The sequence below is a fragment of the Lissotriton vulgaris genome, chromosome 6, assembly GCF_964263255.1.
Source record: "Lissotriton vulgaris chromosome 6, aLisVul1.2, whole genome shotgun sequence".
Taxonomy (NCBI): Eukaryota; Metazoa; Chordata; class Amphibia; order Caudata; family Salamandridae; genus Lissotriton; species Lissotriton vulgaris.
In genome coordinates, this window is record NC_141694.1 from 136,259,714 (window position 1) to 136,278,301 (window position 18,588).

Sequence of the window (18,588 nt, forward strand, 5' to 3'; positions counted from 1 at the left end):
ATGGGGTGAATTCTCCACATCCAGTAACATGTATGTATTGGTATTTACATAGCACTGTACGTTGCTTGCAGGAATGGTAGATGATTCCATCATGTTAATCAGGTGGGGGTTACACAAATACAATTCAGACATTACACATTTAGGCAGAAAGAGATAAAATGACCTGCCAAGAATCACATGATGTGGAGTCAAGTACCGAGGCCCAATTTTGAACCCGAATCACCAGGTCCCACAGTCAGAAGCTGTAGCTGCTAGGCCACATCAACATATGTCTCTGTTCCACCTGAATTGTGTCAGAGAACGGCGTACAAATGATTTAAGGTTAGTGAAGGCCTTACTGAAGAATACACCTCTATGGTTCAACATGTCTAATGAACAGTCCTTAGCACCTGATTTGAGAGCATTCATTCATTCATCATGGAATGGTCAGAGGCCTACTAGTCATTCCTCCATTGAGCCATCCTATCTGGACCACCCTGATCCATGCTAATGCTCAGATTACATCCATCATGGTCACTTGAAAAACCAACACCCTCTATGAGCAACAGAGCTGCCATTCTTTTTTCAAGGCTTTCTCCTACAAAACGTTCTCTTCTGTTAGCTTTTAGTGGAGGCTCCCAACTGTCTACATGGCTTCAAACAAACACATGACTGTGCGATTTAAAAGAGAAAGCAGAAGCATGGATGCTTTAGGCTCAAATGTGAAATAAATAATAATGATTCCTTTTCTGAGTGGGACCCATCCGTGAGCCTAAACACACTCTTGTGGGCGAGTTCGGCCCTATACAAAACCCTCCTAACATAACCGCATCTGATGCAAGCTATTGTTGCTTTTACGGCACTTATAAGACCAATCACAGCTGAGCGTCATGCCCTTCAATGGTCAGCAAAAAACAGTGAACACAGTCCAATGTGCACGAGCCTTTCATGAGAGGGTGCCAGCCCTCCATACCAAGATCTTCCATAAACACCAGGCTCATCCCAGCTAAGAGGGACAGTGACTTGCATATCTCACGGTTAGGTTAAAGTAACATCTTAGTGGTTGCCCGACCTTTGGTTAAGACTAATTAAAGCACTTTCTTTCATAACTTTTTTTGTGGTCTACATAATACACCCTAAGTGGTGTGGGTATGCACAGGGGTAGCTGCATAGTTTGCGGTGCCATAGGGACTCAAAATGCCGTCACTTGTGAGACCCAACAAGACCAAAACCGGGCAGAATTTGCATGAGGGACCGCTCAAAAGGGAATGGGCTGGAATGTGCCTATGTTTGCACTAAGGAGTATATACGCGCCTAAGTGTACGTGTGGGTTGATGAGCATCTATAGTGCCTGTGAGTTCATATATGCACATGTATGTATACTGATGTGACAGACTTCACCTAGCACATGGTGGCATTTACTTACAGATGGTGGACAGCTGTGGCACATTATGGGATAGACTGGCTACATACTACATGGAACATCAATACATGAACTTGTGCGGGGGGATATTGAATGGCATATCAAGGTCACTTGGGCCACAACATGGCATTAACTGGCATATGAAAGATACCTGGGACAGATCAAGGCATGGATTGGAAAATGGGGATAACTGTGGCTTATCTCGGGAATCACTGGCATCTGGGGAATATCTCGGGAACATCATGGCATTAAGTGAAATGGTAGTTGGGCCGCAACATGCCTACAATAGCTTAAGAGGGATACGTGGGGTAAAGAAAGGTACTGACAGTTTGAAATGGGGGTCAATGCAGAAACTAACGAGCATGCATGGAAATACTTTTATAATACACCTCAGACGTGAGTACGCCTATGAATGAGAGATTGTACAGTTTAGTAGCATGTGTAAAATGTGATGCAAATATTAATATTGCATTAGATTTTATGGTTTTGTAAATTAAATAAACTACCTCTTAGACTAAACTGACATTGCATGGGTCACCTGAGCATTTGGTAACATTGCCATCTGGGGATTCTAATGTATGAGTCACTGGATCGCTTCATGGAAGAGGTTTCCTGGGTGGGACGATGAATGAGGGCGTTGAAGGGAAGCATGGCCTTTTGGGCCAGCTCCCGCTCTCGGTCACCGGCCGCATTTCTTTACTGAAAATGATCGCACTGCCGCGACTTCTATACTACTTTTGCACCCTCCCTATCTGGATACCTAGATCCTTTTTTCGTCAATTGAAATCTCAACTGACCTCGTTCCTATGGGGCTCGGGCAGATGTAGAGTAGCCTTAGCGACGCTCACCCGCCCGAAAGACGATGGAGGACTAGCGGTCCCTGACTTTGAGCTTTACTATCTTGCAGCTCAACTGCAGATCTTTACGCAGGAGGTAGCAAGAGTATTCCGAGGTCCGGAACACGGGAGAGATGAGGGCACACCGTGGCATGTCCTGGCCTATATAACCTTGCAACAAAGGATCGCCCTTCGAGATCTGACACTCGAAGAACAAACATTCAGGCTCTGTTGGAACCGATCCCAACGCCGCGCGGGAGTACGACACCCATATGCTCCAGAGATACCCCTGGGAATGGTGACTGCGCTCCACCATGGTGGAGACTGGTCGCAGTTGCAGGTCTGGGAGGAAGCGGGAATACAGGTTATCGTGACCTCTACGAGGACAGGGCGCTTATCCAGTATCAGGTGCTGCAAGAGCGGTTTGACCTACCACGAGGGGGATACCTTCTGCATGCTGCGGTAACTGGAGCCATACAGGCGCATTGGAAGGGGGGACTTGCAGAACCAACGACGATCATGGCCTATCAATACACCATGATGGCGGCCGGGACTTACAAGGCTGTAACATGCCTATACTCCAGAATGCTCCGGGAGAACCTGCCGCCTCTAACGGCGCTAAAGACCAAATGGGAATTGGACCTCAATAGGGAGATCCCTGAGACGACTTTGGCCCGGTTAGTGCGACGGGCACGGAACAGTACGAGAAATGCGCGTTTCCAACTAATCCACTTTTACGTTCTCCATAGGGCTTACATGACCACTGGTAAAATCAAGAAATATTTCGGGGTGGCCGAGGCGGCATGCCCACAATGCTCTTCGGAAGGAGCGGAGATTGAACATATGCTATGGTCCTGTCCTGACCTTCGGGAATACTGGCAGACGATTGGCGATACACTGAACGAAGTAACAGACAGAACACTACAATTCGATATGGTGGTATGCATACTGCACTGGTTCCCACATACGCCCAAAAACAAGACCACAAGTAAGTTCATAGATATGGGCCTGATTATAGCTAAGAGAGAAATCACAAGACATTGGAAGGCGAGAGTGGGTCCCACACACAGGCGATGGCTTAATGAGTTCCTGAGATGGGCCGCTTGCGAAAGTACACATCGATACCAAGCGGCTCGCCGGAAACCAGACGTTAGAGCACTGAACACGGCAGTGGCATGGGAAGCACTAGTACAAGCCCTAAGGGATAGCACACTGCAAGAAGACAAAGAGGCCCTAGACCTGAATGGGGACAATTCCCAGGACACACCAGGTGCATCACACACCTAGATAATCAAGGCCTCCTGATTGCACCCAAAGACTAGAGCGTAGCGAGTCCATCTGAGTGGGTGGTGGGAACTGGGGAGGGGGGGAGGGATAGGATGTTGGGGACAGTTAAAAGACACTAGAGGGGTTAAAAGTGGGAAGAAAGCAAAAAGCAGGCATGCACAATTCTAAGCAGAGGGGTTATACTTGCTAACACATCCAGACCTTCGTCATTTTCCTACTTATCGCCGCCCGACCTCCGGGTTGTGGGCCTAAAGGCTGTGTACAGAGCTGAATGGAGAACAGTGCACTGAGGAGCGGAGATGTAATGTATATGTGGCAATATTTTATGTACTGGTCGTCTGCAATAAAAATTTCTTTAAAAAAAAATAAATTGAAGAGTTTCCCTGGCACCTAGTGGCACCTACTCGCATGTGCAATGAATGAATGAATGTTGGATTTATAGAGCGCGTGGTTACCCTGGAGTGTCCCAGCGCTGTACCACTGGGGAACCCGTCCTGGCTTTTCCCTGTGAGATGGTCCCTTTACTGGGCATCCCCAAGGTGCAGCCAGGCATCCCCGGCGGTGATGGGGCCGGAGTGGAGACTAAGCAAGATATTGCCCAGAGTTGCAGCTTGGGACCCATGGTTAGAGTCGCACCGAGGCGAGATTTATCGGGCCCGCTGACATTGGTCCCGCACCCGGCCGCGTCGGGAATTGAACCCAGGTCCCGGGCCGAACTCTGCCTCTGGGTCTGCCGCCTCTAACCGTTGAGCCACACTTCTCCAATAAACATGACATTAATTGACATATGATAGGTAAATGAGCACATAATGGCACTAAATAGCAGGGGAACAGGGCATCATACTTGCCACTGTCTGTGATGTTAGAGGAGCATCTCTGCCATTGGCTGGTATATGGGGACTTTCTGGGAACATCAAGCCACTGACTGACATAAAGGATCAACCTGGTTCCATCATGGCATTCAATAGCTTAAGTTGGAACACAGAGGGGCACTTGATAACACTGACTAACTTACACTGGGTGAAACCTAGGAGTGGGGAGGGTAAGAGAAAGAGAGAGATATATAGGGAGTGTGCGTGTGTCCTAGAATCTTAAATTTAAGCACATGTATTTCTTTAGTACAAGAATTACAGATGGGGACTTGGTGTTGTTTTACAAAGATGGCAAGCTTGTTGGGGACAAGAGTAGTGGTGTTCTAAAAACTCACACTGATGTTGGGGTACAAGGGTACTTTCTTGCTGCCGTGGTGGTTACATCATGGTTCATGTGGAGGAAATGGATGATCAATATCTTGTTACTGATTACATGTTACTAAAGCAAAAGACACACAAATGATGATCAGAATGACGAACAAATCAAACATTTGGCCCCTGTTAAGAGATCTGGGTTAAATCCATTGTTCTTATGCTCACCATGCCACCCCAGTTTAGACCCAGCCATATGCAAATCAGTCTTGTCCCTGCTTCTCATGGGAACATTCCAGCCCGAACTGATAAGCCTCTTCCTCCGTGGACCACAAACAAGCATCCTGTACTGGTTTCGGGGTATCATCCCTCATCCACCAGGCTAGTTGAATCCAGTGGCACAGTGAGCCCAGGACCCACGCCTGGGCATACCTGGTGCACTTTTAGCGAGAAGGCAAAAGATGAACGGAATGCAGAACAAATCAAGCATTCACCCCCAATCAATGTTGGATTTGTTCAGCATTCAACATCTGTTCTTTTTTGCACTTATCACCCTAAGTGCCACGAATAAAAAAGGCCAGGTGGGGAGGAAACAGCTTCTCCTTCTGTGCAGCAAAAGCCTGGAACAGCCTGTCGGTGCATCTCAGGAATGCCTTGGAGCTCCTGTCCTTTAGAAAGGGGCTTAAGACCTGGTTATTTATGGATTAGATCCCCGTATTCCTTCTCAGGAGTCAGTAGATAGCGCCAGGATGCCCTTGGGTATAAGCACGCTTTATAAGCTCCTAAATAAATAAATAAGTGGGAAGAGTATGCCCAGACGTTGTTACCATGGTCACTGTGACACTGGATTCAAGCTAGACAAGCTGAAGAGGGGTGACACCCTGAAACAGGTCCCAGGATGTGTGTTTCTGGTCCAGGGAGGACCTTGCCTGGCAGTTTGACCTTGACTGTTCCCATGGGGAGCAGGGTCAAGATTGATTACCATATGGCTGGATCTAAACTGGAATAGCATGGTGAGCAAAGAAACGATGGATTTAACCCAGATCTGTGACTGGGGGTGAATGTTTGATTTGTTCAAGGTTCCATCCATTATCTGCATCCATGTTACTATAAGCACCTGCTGCCTCAGCCCTGTGTCTGTAGGAACGACACTTACCTAAAACTACTGCTTGAAAGCATAATATTCATCTAACCCGACCTGCTGTCTAAGGCCTCAGGTTGCAAGTTCTCTGCAATTTTTAGTTTACCAGTACATTACCAAGCAGCACTGTGCATCTACAAGGAAAGAGTGGAAAGGGGCACACAGAAGAAGAGAAAACAGAAGTGAAGGTAGATGATTATATTTTTTTGACAAGCGATAGCATGCTGCATCAAATTGCTCCACATTAATAATTGTATCTGCCCATAAAACCTATGGCTTGCTAAATATGCTGTAAAATGCCAGATGGCTCCACCTTTTTAGATTATTTCTAGAAGGGAATGTGGACTGCACAAGGCATGCCTTTAGAGGGAGGTGGGAGACAGGCAGGTCAAGCTTGATTGCTCTTTGCGAGTTGGACAGAGCATTGATGCCCAACTTGTTTCGAGGTACACCAGCTGCCACTGCTGTTTGGAGTAGGGTTGGCGAGGCGAGTATGACAGAAGAAGGGATTCCATTACAATAATGTAGTTTGTCCAACAAAGCAGGGCAAGGTCTTCTTTCTGCAGACACACGGGTCTTAAGTTACCAAGATCAAGGACCAGGAATGTTGATTTCCCTCTGCTGAAAGGAGGGGAGGGCTGCAGTACTCACCAGTATACATTTTCCGGATAGGTCGCGTAGGCCACAGACCAGTGGGCAGTGCACAGCTCTTTGCTGTGGGTTGATTGCTTGAGTGCTCTACACGTGCATCCCTGGCACTGCAAGGCATTGAAATCACTCAAAATCCTGCAGAGGAGAGAAACACAAACATTATTCATGGAAGGAAGGAAAATGGACTGGTATGCATAGAGTAGTTTTGTTTGCACTCAAATGCACCTTTACTAATGTACTCTACAGAGCATCAAAATGCAAATTAAAAATGATTGATAGAAAATTAAAAAACTCACCAAGTGAGTTCAGTAAAGAAACAATAACCCGTAGCACTATGTACAACCGAAATATATTTTTTCACATAAGAATCATCAAATATTCACAATATTATTTTAAAAAAGGAGGATTTGCTCAGCTGGAGTGCTCCATTCCTAGGCCTGAGCGGTGAACTCCGCTACGTTTGCAGAGTTTTCTGCAATCCACGCAGCTCGCGGAGAGCAGGAAACTCTACTCTGCCTAGTGCAGGTGAGTTTTTTCCCCACTCGCACTCGCCAATGGAAAGCTGGCGATCCCAAGCTGCCGCACGGGTAGGTTTTCTACCCGAGGAGCAGGAAGATCAGCACAAACGGCATTTCAGACTGTACTCCGTCACTTGCGGAACTCCACTGAGTTTTTTTGTCACTTGGAAGAGGCCTAGTCATTTCCCACTGGTGGTCATTAATAGAATTTGTAAGGGCAGAACACATTGATGCACCATTGAGTAGTAGATGTCAACAACCATACATTTGCAGCATCTGCACAGCTTTCACTGAGCTTCTGGACTCCCGCTAACCAGCTTAAAGCAAGTGGAGTTACACACAGCAGAATAGAGTTTGGGTTGGTACCACGATCACAGGTGAGTTAGTGGTGGTAGCCGGGAGTTTATACTGGCAGAATGTTCCCTTGCACCACTCAGAAAATAGATATCTTAGGGAAGGTCCCAGGAAGGTATAATGAAATGTTTAACAATTATCTCACGAGCCCAGCTCCTTCAATAGGATGGGAATATGTTAAAGTGCTAAACAAAGAGATCCCTTTCCAGACAATACAAAAATAAGGGGTAATTGTGCAAACAGATTCGATAAATGTTATGCAATCTGTTTGCACAATTGCCCCTTACTTTTGTATTGTCTGGAAAGGGATCTCTTTGTTTAGTGCTTTATAAACCCATTCCTTTTCGTAGTATTCTATTGGTAAAAGTGAACACAATCCTCTAGGAAGGATGCTTGCTACAAGCTTCTGAGTCAATGTCTATGCTCGAAAGGCGCTGGGCGAAGGAAGGTTCAGAAGCTCCTGGGCGGGTGGAAAGTGCAACGTTTACAGAGAGTGCATTGCAGTATTTTGATCTGGGAATGCTTTTAATGGCCACCAAGAAGGGACGAAGACCTGTTCAGGTGTCTGAAAGATAGTGCTTCAAGGTACCAGGCCTTCAAATTAAGAAATGAAAAAGATTTGTGGAGATTGCCCCTTGGTCATTAGACAGATCCGTACTCATGAGGAATTTCAGGAAGAGGAAGCCTAAAAATACATCTGGAAAGCTCAGGACTGGGTAATGTAAATAAACCCCTCAGTTGTCCACAGTATAGTCAGAATAAAGTACATCAACAGCAGTGCTTTGCCTTTGGGAGGGAGACCATCTTGTATGAAGTTCTAGATCCAAGGTTGTGAATGCAGTACTTCGCGCATCCGGACTTTGGTTTGTGAGTTCTGGCCATTACCTGCCTCATCAGTGGGGTCAAGGATGGCATGAGGAAGGGTTAAGCATGGGAAATGAGGCCTAAACTATCCAAGGAAGTAAGAATCTGATTTAAGTAGATACGGAAGATGTAAAATAAGTGGTTTCCTGAGTGAGGGGAGGGTGGGTTGAGGTTCTGATATTGGTTGTTAGCGAGTTCCAGGCTGAGGGTGCTGAAGCTGAGAAGCTTCTCTTCTGCGTGGAGGAGGTTTTGAACATCACTTCTTTGGTTTTCAGGTGACTTCTGTTCTGTATGTTTCTTTGGCTTCCAGATACGGAAAGTAGGGTGGACCAGTAGACCGGACAGTTAATATGTATTGCATTGTAGGCTAGGCAGCGAAGTTTGAAAATAATACCTCCTTTTAATGGAAGCGTACGCAGTTTGTGTAAAATTGGAGCTATGTGGTCATAAGTTTCGAAGAAGTCACTAATCTGCCTGTGGAGTGGAGTGGGGGCCTTTTGAGGGGTTAACAATTAATTTCTGTTCCTGCCGAGCAATCTAACTCCAAGTTATATTCAAAAACAAGAGGTGTGTTATTAATCAAAATTAAATAACAAGTTTGACGACAAAGTCCAAATTCACATCAGATAAGCATTCAGACACCCGAATCTTGGAGTACGTCAATCCGTGTTTAGATGACAAATTTCAAGGGTCAATCCGGTTTCTCATGTCTTTTTATTCATTCAGAAGTATGTTCCCAATTTCAAAGTTCATTCCAAAATCAAAATCCAAGTTTCACAAAAACGTCCACTGCAGCCAACACGTGTTTCGTTGAGCATTTATCTCATGCCAACCAACTTCCTCAGGGCTGCAAGCCAAATTAATACAAAATATACGCTCGAGTAATAACAATTCTCAGTAATAATAACAGACCGTAAAGTAAATAGATGAATTGTACTACAAAAAACACCACTTATGTGAGATAAAAGACACAGTACCCTCATTTTTAGTGACAGTTCATAGTCATAATTGCAACATGTGGATCCCGGTGTCAAATTATACACAACAACAAAGCATTCTGGTATATCGCCAAATTCGTGTTAGGATTATTACCTAAACAGTAAATGAAAATTCTTCAGTTTCAGATTTGTTCAGTATTTTTCTCCAAAGAATCAACAGTACCTGGAAGAACACAAGGAGGCTTTAGCTCTGTCACCACTAGAGTACGATAATTATTTAACCGCGCTCTTAATCATAAGATGGGATCTGTAATCGAGTCACAATTTATCTTTACTGTCAGGGTACATAAATGCTTGCCAAAATATTGCTCGCTTTGAAAACGTAGTTGGACAGTGTAACAATTCTCCGTGTTCATTTTATACTTAAAAACGGTGTCCTCTAGCAAAACATGGTAAACGGCCGAATATAAGTACCTTTCGACTTCTTCACACCCACGAGATTTATTATATGGATGATGAGTCAGTTCTTCAACAGATCTATCAGACGATTCTATAACAAAAAGGAATCTCAGAATCCAAGTCGATCTGACTTAAAGTATAAAAACAAATGCCACTATTTAGTAAAGAATTCCTTACCAGTAGGTTAAATAAGTGGCCTCAAACAGTCTCTTTCCACAATGTCACTCTTCAACAGTCGAAATCTGGGTCTATAGAGGAAAGCCATAATATAAAAAACAACCTATCGAAGTGCATAATATAAAAAGCCTACCGAAGTGCAAGGTTATGAAAAAAGGAGTCGCGAAAGTAACGAGACAGTTTCTCACCTATATCCCAGTAGAAACGGCGTGGTGTGTATCTTCACCGGCACGGTGTTTATCTCCGTCGGCGTGCACCGTAGCCGCCATATTGCTTAAGTACCCATTTAACATGTGCTTCTACTTCCTGTAAAGGTAACGCGATAATTCTCCGCCATCTTAACATGGTGTGCGAATCAATACGAAGGAGTTATATTCGACCCATCAAACGTGTTATTCTATGTCGGAAAGTAGTAAGAGCAAAATAACTAATTAATAATCGTAATATTAGTTATCTCTAGTATTTATAATCTAGTTTACGTAATCGAGAAAGTTTATTTTGATACTCAACAGAACATGTTGATGAAAATAATAATCAGCAGAGCGTTAAGATAAATCCGCATTTCTAATGAAACAGGACAATATTAATTAACATGGAGAAAGATCCATGTGGAGGAGCCCGTTGTACCTCCAAAAGGAATATTCAGTTCAATAAATTCAGCCAGAAGTGGCAACCAATGTATTCATTATATTTGAAAGTGGCAACCAATATATTCATTATATTTGCAGTCTTAACTATTTATACAAAATAAAGGGATTATAACATAAAGTAAGTTGACATTACTAGTTCACAGATTCGTAATTTCAAAAGAGGGAACCCTGACGGTAGCCATCGATAAAATCGCCCCTCTGAAAACATTCAGACAGTTTCCTGTGGCTAAACAGGAAAAATGGTACACCGAGGCCCTAAGAAAAGAGAAGCAAGAATGCAGAAGGATAGAGAAGAGATGGAGGAAATCACACTCTGAGGATAATAAAAAGGCACATCGTGCAGCCCAAGCCAATTATTACAAACACATCAAGGCTGCCCGTAAAAATAACATCGCTCAACAGCTCATGGAAGCCGATAACTCTCCCAGAGAACTGTATAGGATTCTGGATACTTTTGTAAAACCTACGGCATGTATATGCCCAGATGACTTCTCACAAAGCCTATGTGAAGAAGTGTCATCTTACTTTGAAAATAAAATAGAAACGATTTATGGAAAAATCCTAGGATCCCAACCTAATAGCGATTCCCAAAATGCCTCCTCCCTCAATGAGAATACAAACCTTACCCTAACTACATTCCCTCCTATGAATACTGAAGAGCTTGACACTATAATGACTCAAGTCAAATCTGGATCTCCGGATGATCTTATTCCTGTTAAAATCTTAACCCCCCTTCGTACCCTGCTAGCTCCATACATTCAGGATATCATCAACCAGTCTCTTAAAAAGGGAAAAGTACCAACTGAATGGAAAAGAGCAGTGGTGAACCCAATCCGCAAGAATGCGGCCCTTCCTTGGACGGAGCTTTCCAACCTCCGCCCTATCTCCCTCCTACCTTATTACAGCAAGATAGCCGAGAAGCATGTCAACGCACACCTGTCCAACTACATCGAGGCAGCGGGCGGCCTAGACCACTCACAATCTGGTTTTAGGCCCAACCATAGCACCGAATCAGCCCTTCTGTCAGTGACAGATAACATCAGAATGTCACTTGACAGAGGGAGCTCAGTGATTCTGGTGCTATTGGATTTGTCCGCTGCCTTCGACACGGTGTCGCATGAAGTTCTTCTCGGCCGTCTGAAGGGAGTTGGAGTAGAAGGGACCGCCCTTGCGTGGCTGGAAAGCTTCCTTGAGGACAGACAACAAGGGGTCAAATTAGGCTCCTACAAATCTGTCTGCAGGAAGCTCACCAAGGGGGTGCCACAGGGCTCATGTCTAAGCCCCACGTTATTCAACGTATATGTGGCCCCCCTGGCAGAGATCATTAGATCTCACGGGTTCTCACCAATCTCTTATGCTGACGATACTCAGCTGCTTTTCCCCTTTCAAACCATTACACCTGCAGTCATGCAATCTTTCCAAGATGGCATGAGAGCGGTGGCAGGTTGGATGGCCCAGAACTTCCTCCAATGCAACGTGACCAAAACTGAGGTCATGCTGTTTGGAGGGGCCACCCTGCTTTGGTCCCCGGAATGGTGGCCACCTGAGCTCGGACCTGTCCCAGCGCCCAAGCAAACCATCAAGAACTTGGGGGTACGCCTGGACCAAACCCTGATCATGAAAGATCACGTCAGTCAGGTTGCAGGAATGTGCTTCCGCAAAATTGGTCTTCTACGGCGTATCTTCCCTCTCCTACCAAACACCCATAGGAAGACGCTGGTTCAGGCACTAGTCCTTGGACGGGTGGACTATTGCAACAGCTTACTCATATCCGCCAACCAGGAACAACTTCGCAGACTGCAGGTGGTACAGAACACCGCGGCAAGACTTATCCTGAATGCCCCCCCCCGTACCCCTTCCCGCCCCCTCCTCTCCCACCTTCATTGGCTCCCAGTGCAACAGCGGATTCATTTTAAGCTTTGCTGTATCATGCACAAATGTATCTATGGCTCTGGTCCCAGATACCTGAAGGACATTTTTCTTCCTTATTCCCCTGGACGCATTTTACGCTCCAGCAACACTATGTTGCTATATGTACCTAAAGTAAACAGAGCAAGACAGGGTGGCCGTGCCCCCTCCCTTAAAGGTCCAATGCTGTGGAATTCCCTCCCCCCCCAGCTAAGACATACTCATCACCTTTTTAATTTCAGGAAGCAATTAAAAACTTACTTATTTACACAGAACTAACTCAGCCTCCCTTTTGCCTTTTCTGATTTATAGTTTTGTCTAACTCACTCAGAAGCCACGCGCGGAGATACCCCTTCGGGGCTGATTCATGCGCGATACAAGACCATAAATAAATTAATAAAATAAATACATATATTCAGTGATGATCTGAATAAATGTAGAACCAAATTGTTTCTTATTGTAACTGCAACTTGTTCATAAACAGCGTTTAAGGCTACGCATTATAATTCCCATCTCGTCACATTAAGAATTTGGGCAAGTAAATTCTCCATGTTAGTACAACTCTTAAGTGGTGGCAAAGCGTTCAGCGTCCCGTGTCTTCCCAATAATAATCATTATGATTTCATAATAGAGGGAGTGGCGGCATTTACATTTGAGGGACCCAAGTATCATATGGAATCCATTAGTCACAGTTTTACAAATAGTTCAAAAAGAGAGCCAAATCAAATACAGTTCTATTTATTTGTAAAACTACATAACTAATCTCCCAGAAAATACTGCAATTCAGTATCCAAGTTAAGTCCATCTTCCACAGCCCGAAGTACCATAATCCAACGTGCCTCTCTGCGTCTGAGTTTTAATACTCTATCTCCTCCACGTCTGTCTATGGTCACTTGTTCTATACCATGATAATAAAATTTATGCTGTACTGAATCATTTCTATTCTGAATAGAATGTGAGGCTATGGGGTACCTCGTATCCCCATTTTTGAGTGCCCGATAGTGTTCCACCATTCGATCTTTAAGTCTCCTAACTGCACTCCCTACATAAATCTTACCACAAAGGCAAGCAATCACATAAATCACATAGGTAGATTCACAGTTAATAAAAGAGTCAATGTGGTGGGTACCTGTGTCATTATAATTCCAAAGAACCCAGAATAATAGAAGGAATGTGACACTGTTGAGTTCAGCTGTTAACACCTCAAACAGTATATCTACTGACGGGGGTACAACAGGAGCTCCTATTGCCCAGAGTGGGGATGCCACTAATAATAATAATTTTTTAGTGGAAGTACAGAGGTTCAAAAGGGGAAATCGAGACACAGGAGGGAGATTTGGCAATGTACAAACAACAAGACAAGGAGAGGGAGCCGCGGCAGACGCAGGAGAAGTGGTCCCAGGGATGAGGGAGAGACTAAGATCGTGGAGGAAATAAACACAGGTACGAAAGAGATTGAAGTGATTAACCTTTCTTCTATGGAATTGTCTGTGAGTATGAATAATGTATTGAAGAAGGGTCTTGGATATTGCCCTACCAAGAATATTGATTGGTATGATACCAAAGTTGACTTGTACAAGTTTGTACGTCTGTTGAAGTTAAAAAAGTTTTTTTCTTTGAAAGATAATGCTAGAGTGACAACAACTAATAAACCAATATTGTCTGAAATTACCATCCAAGACCTTTATGATACAAAACTTTTGTTATCTATTACTGAGTCAGAAGATGATCCTGTGACTATGAACTCTCTTCTGAGAGATTTAGAGATTAATTCAGGTTTAGCATCCGGAAGTGGGTTCAAAGATAAATCGAAATGGACACCTCAGTTATCATCTGGTAATGTTATCGATGCCTTTTATAAATCAGTTACTTTTGAGATTGACAATCTGATTAAGAAGGATAGACGACGTAAGAAGTCATTTCCAGACAATTTAAAAATAGATGAGAGGGAAGCACTCCGACAATTGACTGACCACCCAGACCTTATCATACGCAGCGCTGATAAGGGTGGCAACATCGTTGTGATGAATCGTACTGATTATAACAATGAGGTTTTATCTCAACTGGGAAATAGTAAATACTACGAGAAGGTAATTGCTAATCCTTTAGAGATGGTCAAAGGTACAATTAATACCAAACTTAAAGACTGGTATGATAAGTGTCTCTTAGATCATGACGAATTTCTTTTTCTCAAAATAAAATCACCTAAGGCCCCATGTATGTACTGTTTACCTAAAGTGCATAAGGATAGACATAAACCACCAGGCAGACCTATAATTTCGGGCATTGGAGGGCCCACAGAAAAATTGTCTCAATTTGTTGATTCATACATAAGACCATTTGTACGTAACTTACCATCACATATTGAGGACACTAAACAGGTCCTCAATATAATGAATGACGTAGTGTGGGACGAGGGTATGATCCTTGCCACTTTAGATGTGGTATCCTTATACTCAAATATCGATCATGAAAAGGGTATTTTGGCAATTGAAACTTTTTTGAACAATAGACCAGCTGAGTATTTGGACCATACATCCATGTTGCTACAAATGATAAGATTGATCTTGGAAAACAATTACTTTCTCTTTGAATCTTCCTGGTATAAACAAAAGACTGGGACTGCGATGGGTTCTAAATTTGCTCCGTCCTTCGCTAACCTCTTTATGGGGAGACTGGAGGCGGAGTGGATTTGGGGCCCTAAGGGCAGCCGATGGATTGATCACATATACTATTGGGGAAGATTCATTGACGACTGTTTGTTGATCTGGAGGGGTACGACAGAGGAATTGGAGTCGTTTTTTACTTATCTCAATACCAATGACCTTAATATGTCATTTACTTCATATTATGATAAAGAGAAACTAACCTTTCTAGACATTGAACTTTTTGTAGAGGAAAATAAACTTTTCAGCCGCATGTTTCGCAAAGAAACTAGTTGTAATTCACTCCTACGAGCTGATAGTTGCCATCCAAAGAGCCAAATCAATTCAATCCCTTATGGGGAGATGATTAGAGCAAGAAGAAACTGTTCTAAGGACATTGATTTTGATGCAAATGTTTTGGACATGAAGATGAGGTTTAAAAATAGAGGTTATGCGAGTACTATTGTCAACAAGGCCATTAACCGAGTACAGAAACTTAAACGAGAGATGACACTTAAACCTAAGGACAAGAATGATACAAAAGATGACAACCAGATTATCAGAATGATCACAAACTTTGGTGTTGGTAGTAACAAAATCTTTAGTATTATGAAGAAACACTGGCACATGCTCTTTTCTGATAAAGATTTAAGACCCTTTCTGATGGAGAGACCTAGTATTACCTTCAGAAAGGGAATGTCCATCGCCAATATTGTAAGCCCGAGCTACCCGAAAGCAATTCCAAGTTTGAGTCACAGTGATTGGTTACGCACCCGACCCAAAGGTTTTCACCATTGTGGTAATTGTAGCTCATGTTGGTGGGCTAAGAGAAAGGTTTTGAAATTTGATTATAATGACACAGGTACCCACCACATTGACTCTTTTATTAACTGTGAATCTACCTATGTGATTTATGTGATTGCTTGCCTTTGTGGTAAGATTTATGTAGGGAGTACAGTTAGGAGACTTAAAGATCGAATGGTGGAACACTATCGGGCACTCAAAAATGGGGATACGAGGTACCCCATAGCCTCACATTCTATTCAGAATAGAAATGATTCAGTACAGCATAAATTTTATTATCATGGTATAGAACAAGTGACCATAGACAGACGTGGAGGAGATAGAGTATTAAAACTCAGACGCAGAGAGGCACGTTGGATTATGGTACTTCGGGCTGTGGAAGATGGACTTAACTTGGATACTGAATTACAGTATTTTCTGGGAGATTAGTTATGTAGTTTTACAAATAAATAGAACTGTATTTGATTTGGCTCTCTTTTTGAACTATTTGTAAAACTGTGACTAATGGATTCCATATGATACTTGGGTCCCTCAAATGTAAATGCCGCCACTCCCTCTATTATGAAATCATAATGATTATTATTGGGAAGACACGGGACGCTGAACGCTTTGCCACCACTTAAGAGTTGTACTAACATGGAGAATTTACTTGCCCAAATTCTTAATGTGACGAGATGGGAATTATAATGCGTAGCCTTAAACGCTGTTTATGAACAAGTTGCAGTTACAATAAGAAACAATTTGGTTCTACATTTATTCAGATCATCACTGAATATATGTATTCCCTCTTTTGAAATTACGAATCTGTGAACTAGTAATGTCAACTTACTTTATGTTATAATCCCTTTATTTTGTATAAATAGTTAAGACTGCAAATATAATGAATATATTGGTTGCCACTTTCAAATATAATGAATACATTGGTTGCCACTTCTGGCTGAATTTATTGAACTGAATATTCCTTTTGGAGGTACAACGGGCTCCTCCACATGGATCTTTCTCCATGTTAATTAATATTGTCCTGTTTCATTAGAAATGCGGATTTATCTTAACGCTCTGCTGATTATTATTTTCATCAACATGTTCTGTTGAGTATCAAAATAAACTTTCTCGATTACGTAAACTAGATTATAAATACTAGAGATAACTAATGTTACGATTATTAATTAGTTATTTTGCTCTTACTACTTTCCGACATAGAATAACACGTTTGATGGGTCGAATATAACTCCTTCGTATTGATTCGCACACCATGTTAAGATGGCGGAGAATTATCGCGTTACCTTTACAGGAAGTAGAAGCACATGTTAAATGGGTACTTAAGCAATATGGCGGCTACGGTGCACGCCGACTGAGATAAACACCGTGCCGGTGAAGATACACACCACGCCGTTTCTACTGGGATATAGGTGAGAAACTGTCTCGTTACTTTCGCGACTCCTTTTTTCATAACCTTGCACTTCGGTAGGCTTTTTATATTATGCACTTCGATAGGTTGTTTTTTATATTATGGCTTTCCTCTATAGACCCAGATTTCGACTGTTGAAGAGTGACATTGTGGAAAGAGACTGTTTGAGGCCACTTATTTAACCTACTGGTAAGGAATTCTTTACTAAATAGTGGCATTTGTTTTTATACTTTAAGTCAGATCGACTTGGATTCTGAGATTCCTTTTTGTCATAGAATCGTCTGATAGATCTGTTGAAGAACTGACTCATCATCCATATAATAAATCTCGTGGGTGTGAAGAAGTCGAAAGGTACTTATATTCGGCCGTTTACCATGTTTTGCTAGAGGACACCGTTTTTAAGTATAAAATGAACACGGAGAATTGTTACACTGTCCAACTACGTTTTCAAAGCGAGCAATATTTTGGCAAGCATTTATGTACCCTGACAGTAAAGATAAATTGTGACTCGATTACAGATCCCATCTTATGATTAAGAGCGCGGTTAAATAATTATCGTACTCTAGTGGTGACAGAGCTAAAGCCTCCTTGTGTTCTTCCAGGTACTGTTGATTCTTTGGAGAAAAATACTGAACAAATCTGAAACTGAAGAATTTTCATTTACTGTTTAGGTAATAATCCTAACACGAATTTGGCGATATACCAGAATGCTTTGTTGTTGTGTATAATTTGACACCGGGATCCACATGTTGCAATTATGACTATGAACTGTCACTAAAAATGAGGGTACTGTGTCTTTTATCTCACATAAGTGGTGTTTTTTGCAGTACAATTCATCTATTTACTTTACGGTCTGTTATTATTACTGAGAATTGTTATTACTCGAGCTTATATTTTGTATTAATTTGGCTTGCAGCCCTGAGGAAGTTGGTTGGCATGAGATAAATGCTCAACGAAACACGTGTTGGCTGCAGTGGACGTTTTTGTGAAACTTGGATTTTGATTTTGGAATGAACTTTGAAATTGGGAACATACTTCTGAATGAATAAAAAGACATGAGAAACCGGATTGACCCTTGAAATTTGGCATCTAAACACGGATTGACGTACTCCAAGATTCGGGTGTCTGAATGCTTATCTGATGTGAATTTGGACTTTGTCGTCAAACTTGTTATTTAATTTTGATTAATAACACACCTCTTGTTTTTGAATATAACTTGGAGTTAGATTGCTCGGCAGGAACAGAAATTAATTGTTAACCTGGACCAGTCCAGGACTATTAAGGAAGACTGGTAACCTTCCTTCCAGCCTAGTAGCAGTCGCCTAATACATCTTGAAATCTTACATTAGCCATACTCATAGC

General features: G+C 42.7%; 1 protein-coding gene across 1 annotated transcript in view; it reads right to left on the reverse strand.

Annotated features, from left to right (window-relative positions):
- Window positions 1–18,588, reverse strand: part of LOC147706906 (mechanosensitive cation channel TMEM63A-like) — a 239,408-nt gene that overhangs the window by 62,574 nt on the left and 158,246 nt on the right. Inside the window, exon 12 of the mRNA XM_086926166.1 lies at window positions 6,502–6,636. Within this exon, the coding sequence (XP_086782292.1) occupies window positions 6,502–6,636 (135 nt within the window). The remainder of the gene's footprint in view (window positions 1–6,501; window positions 6,637–18,588) is intronic.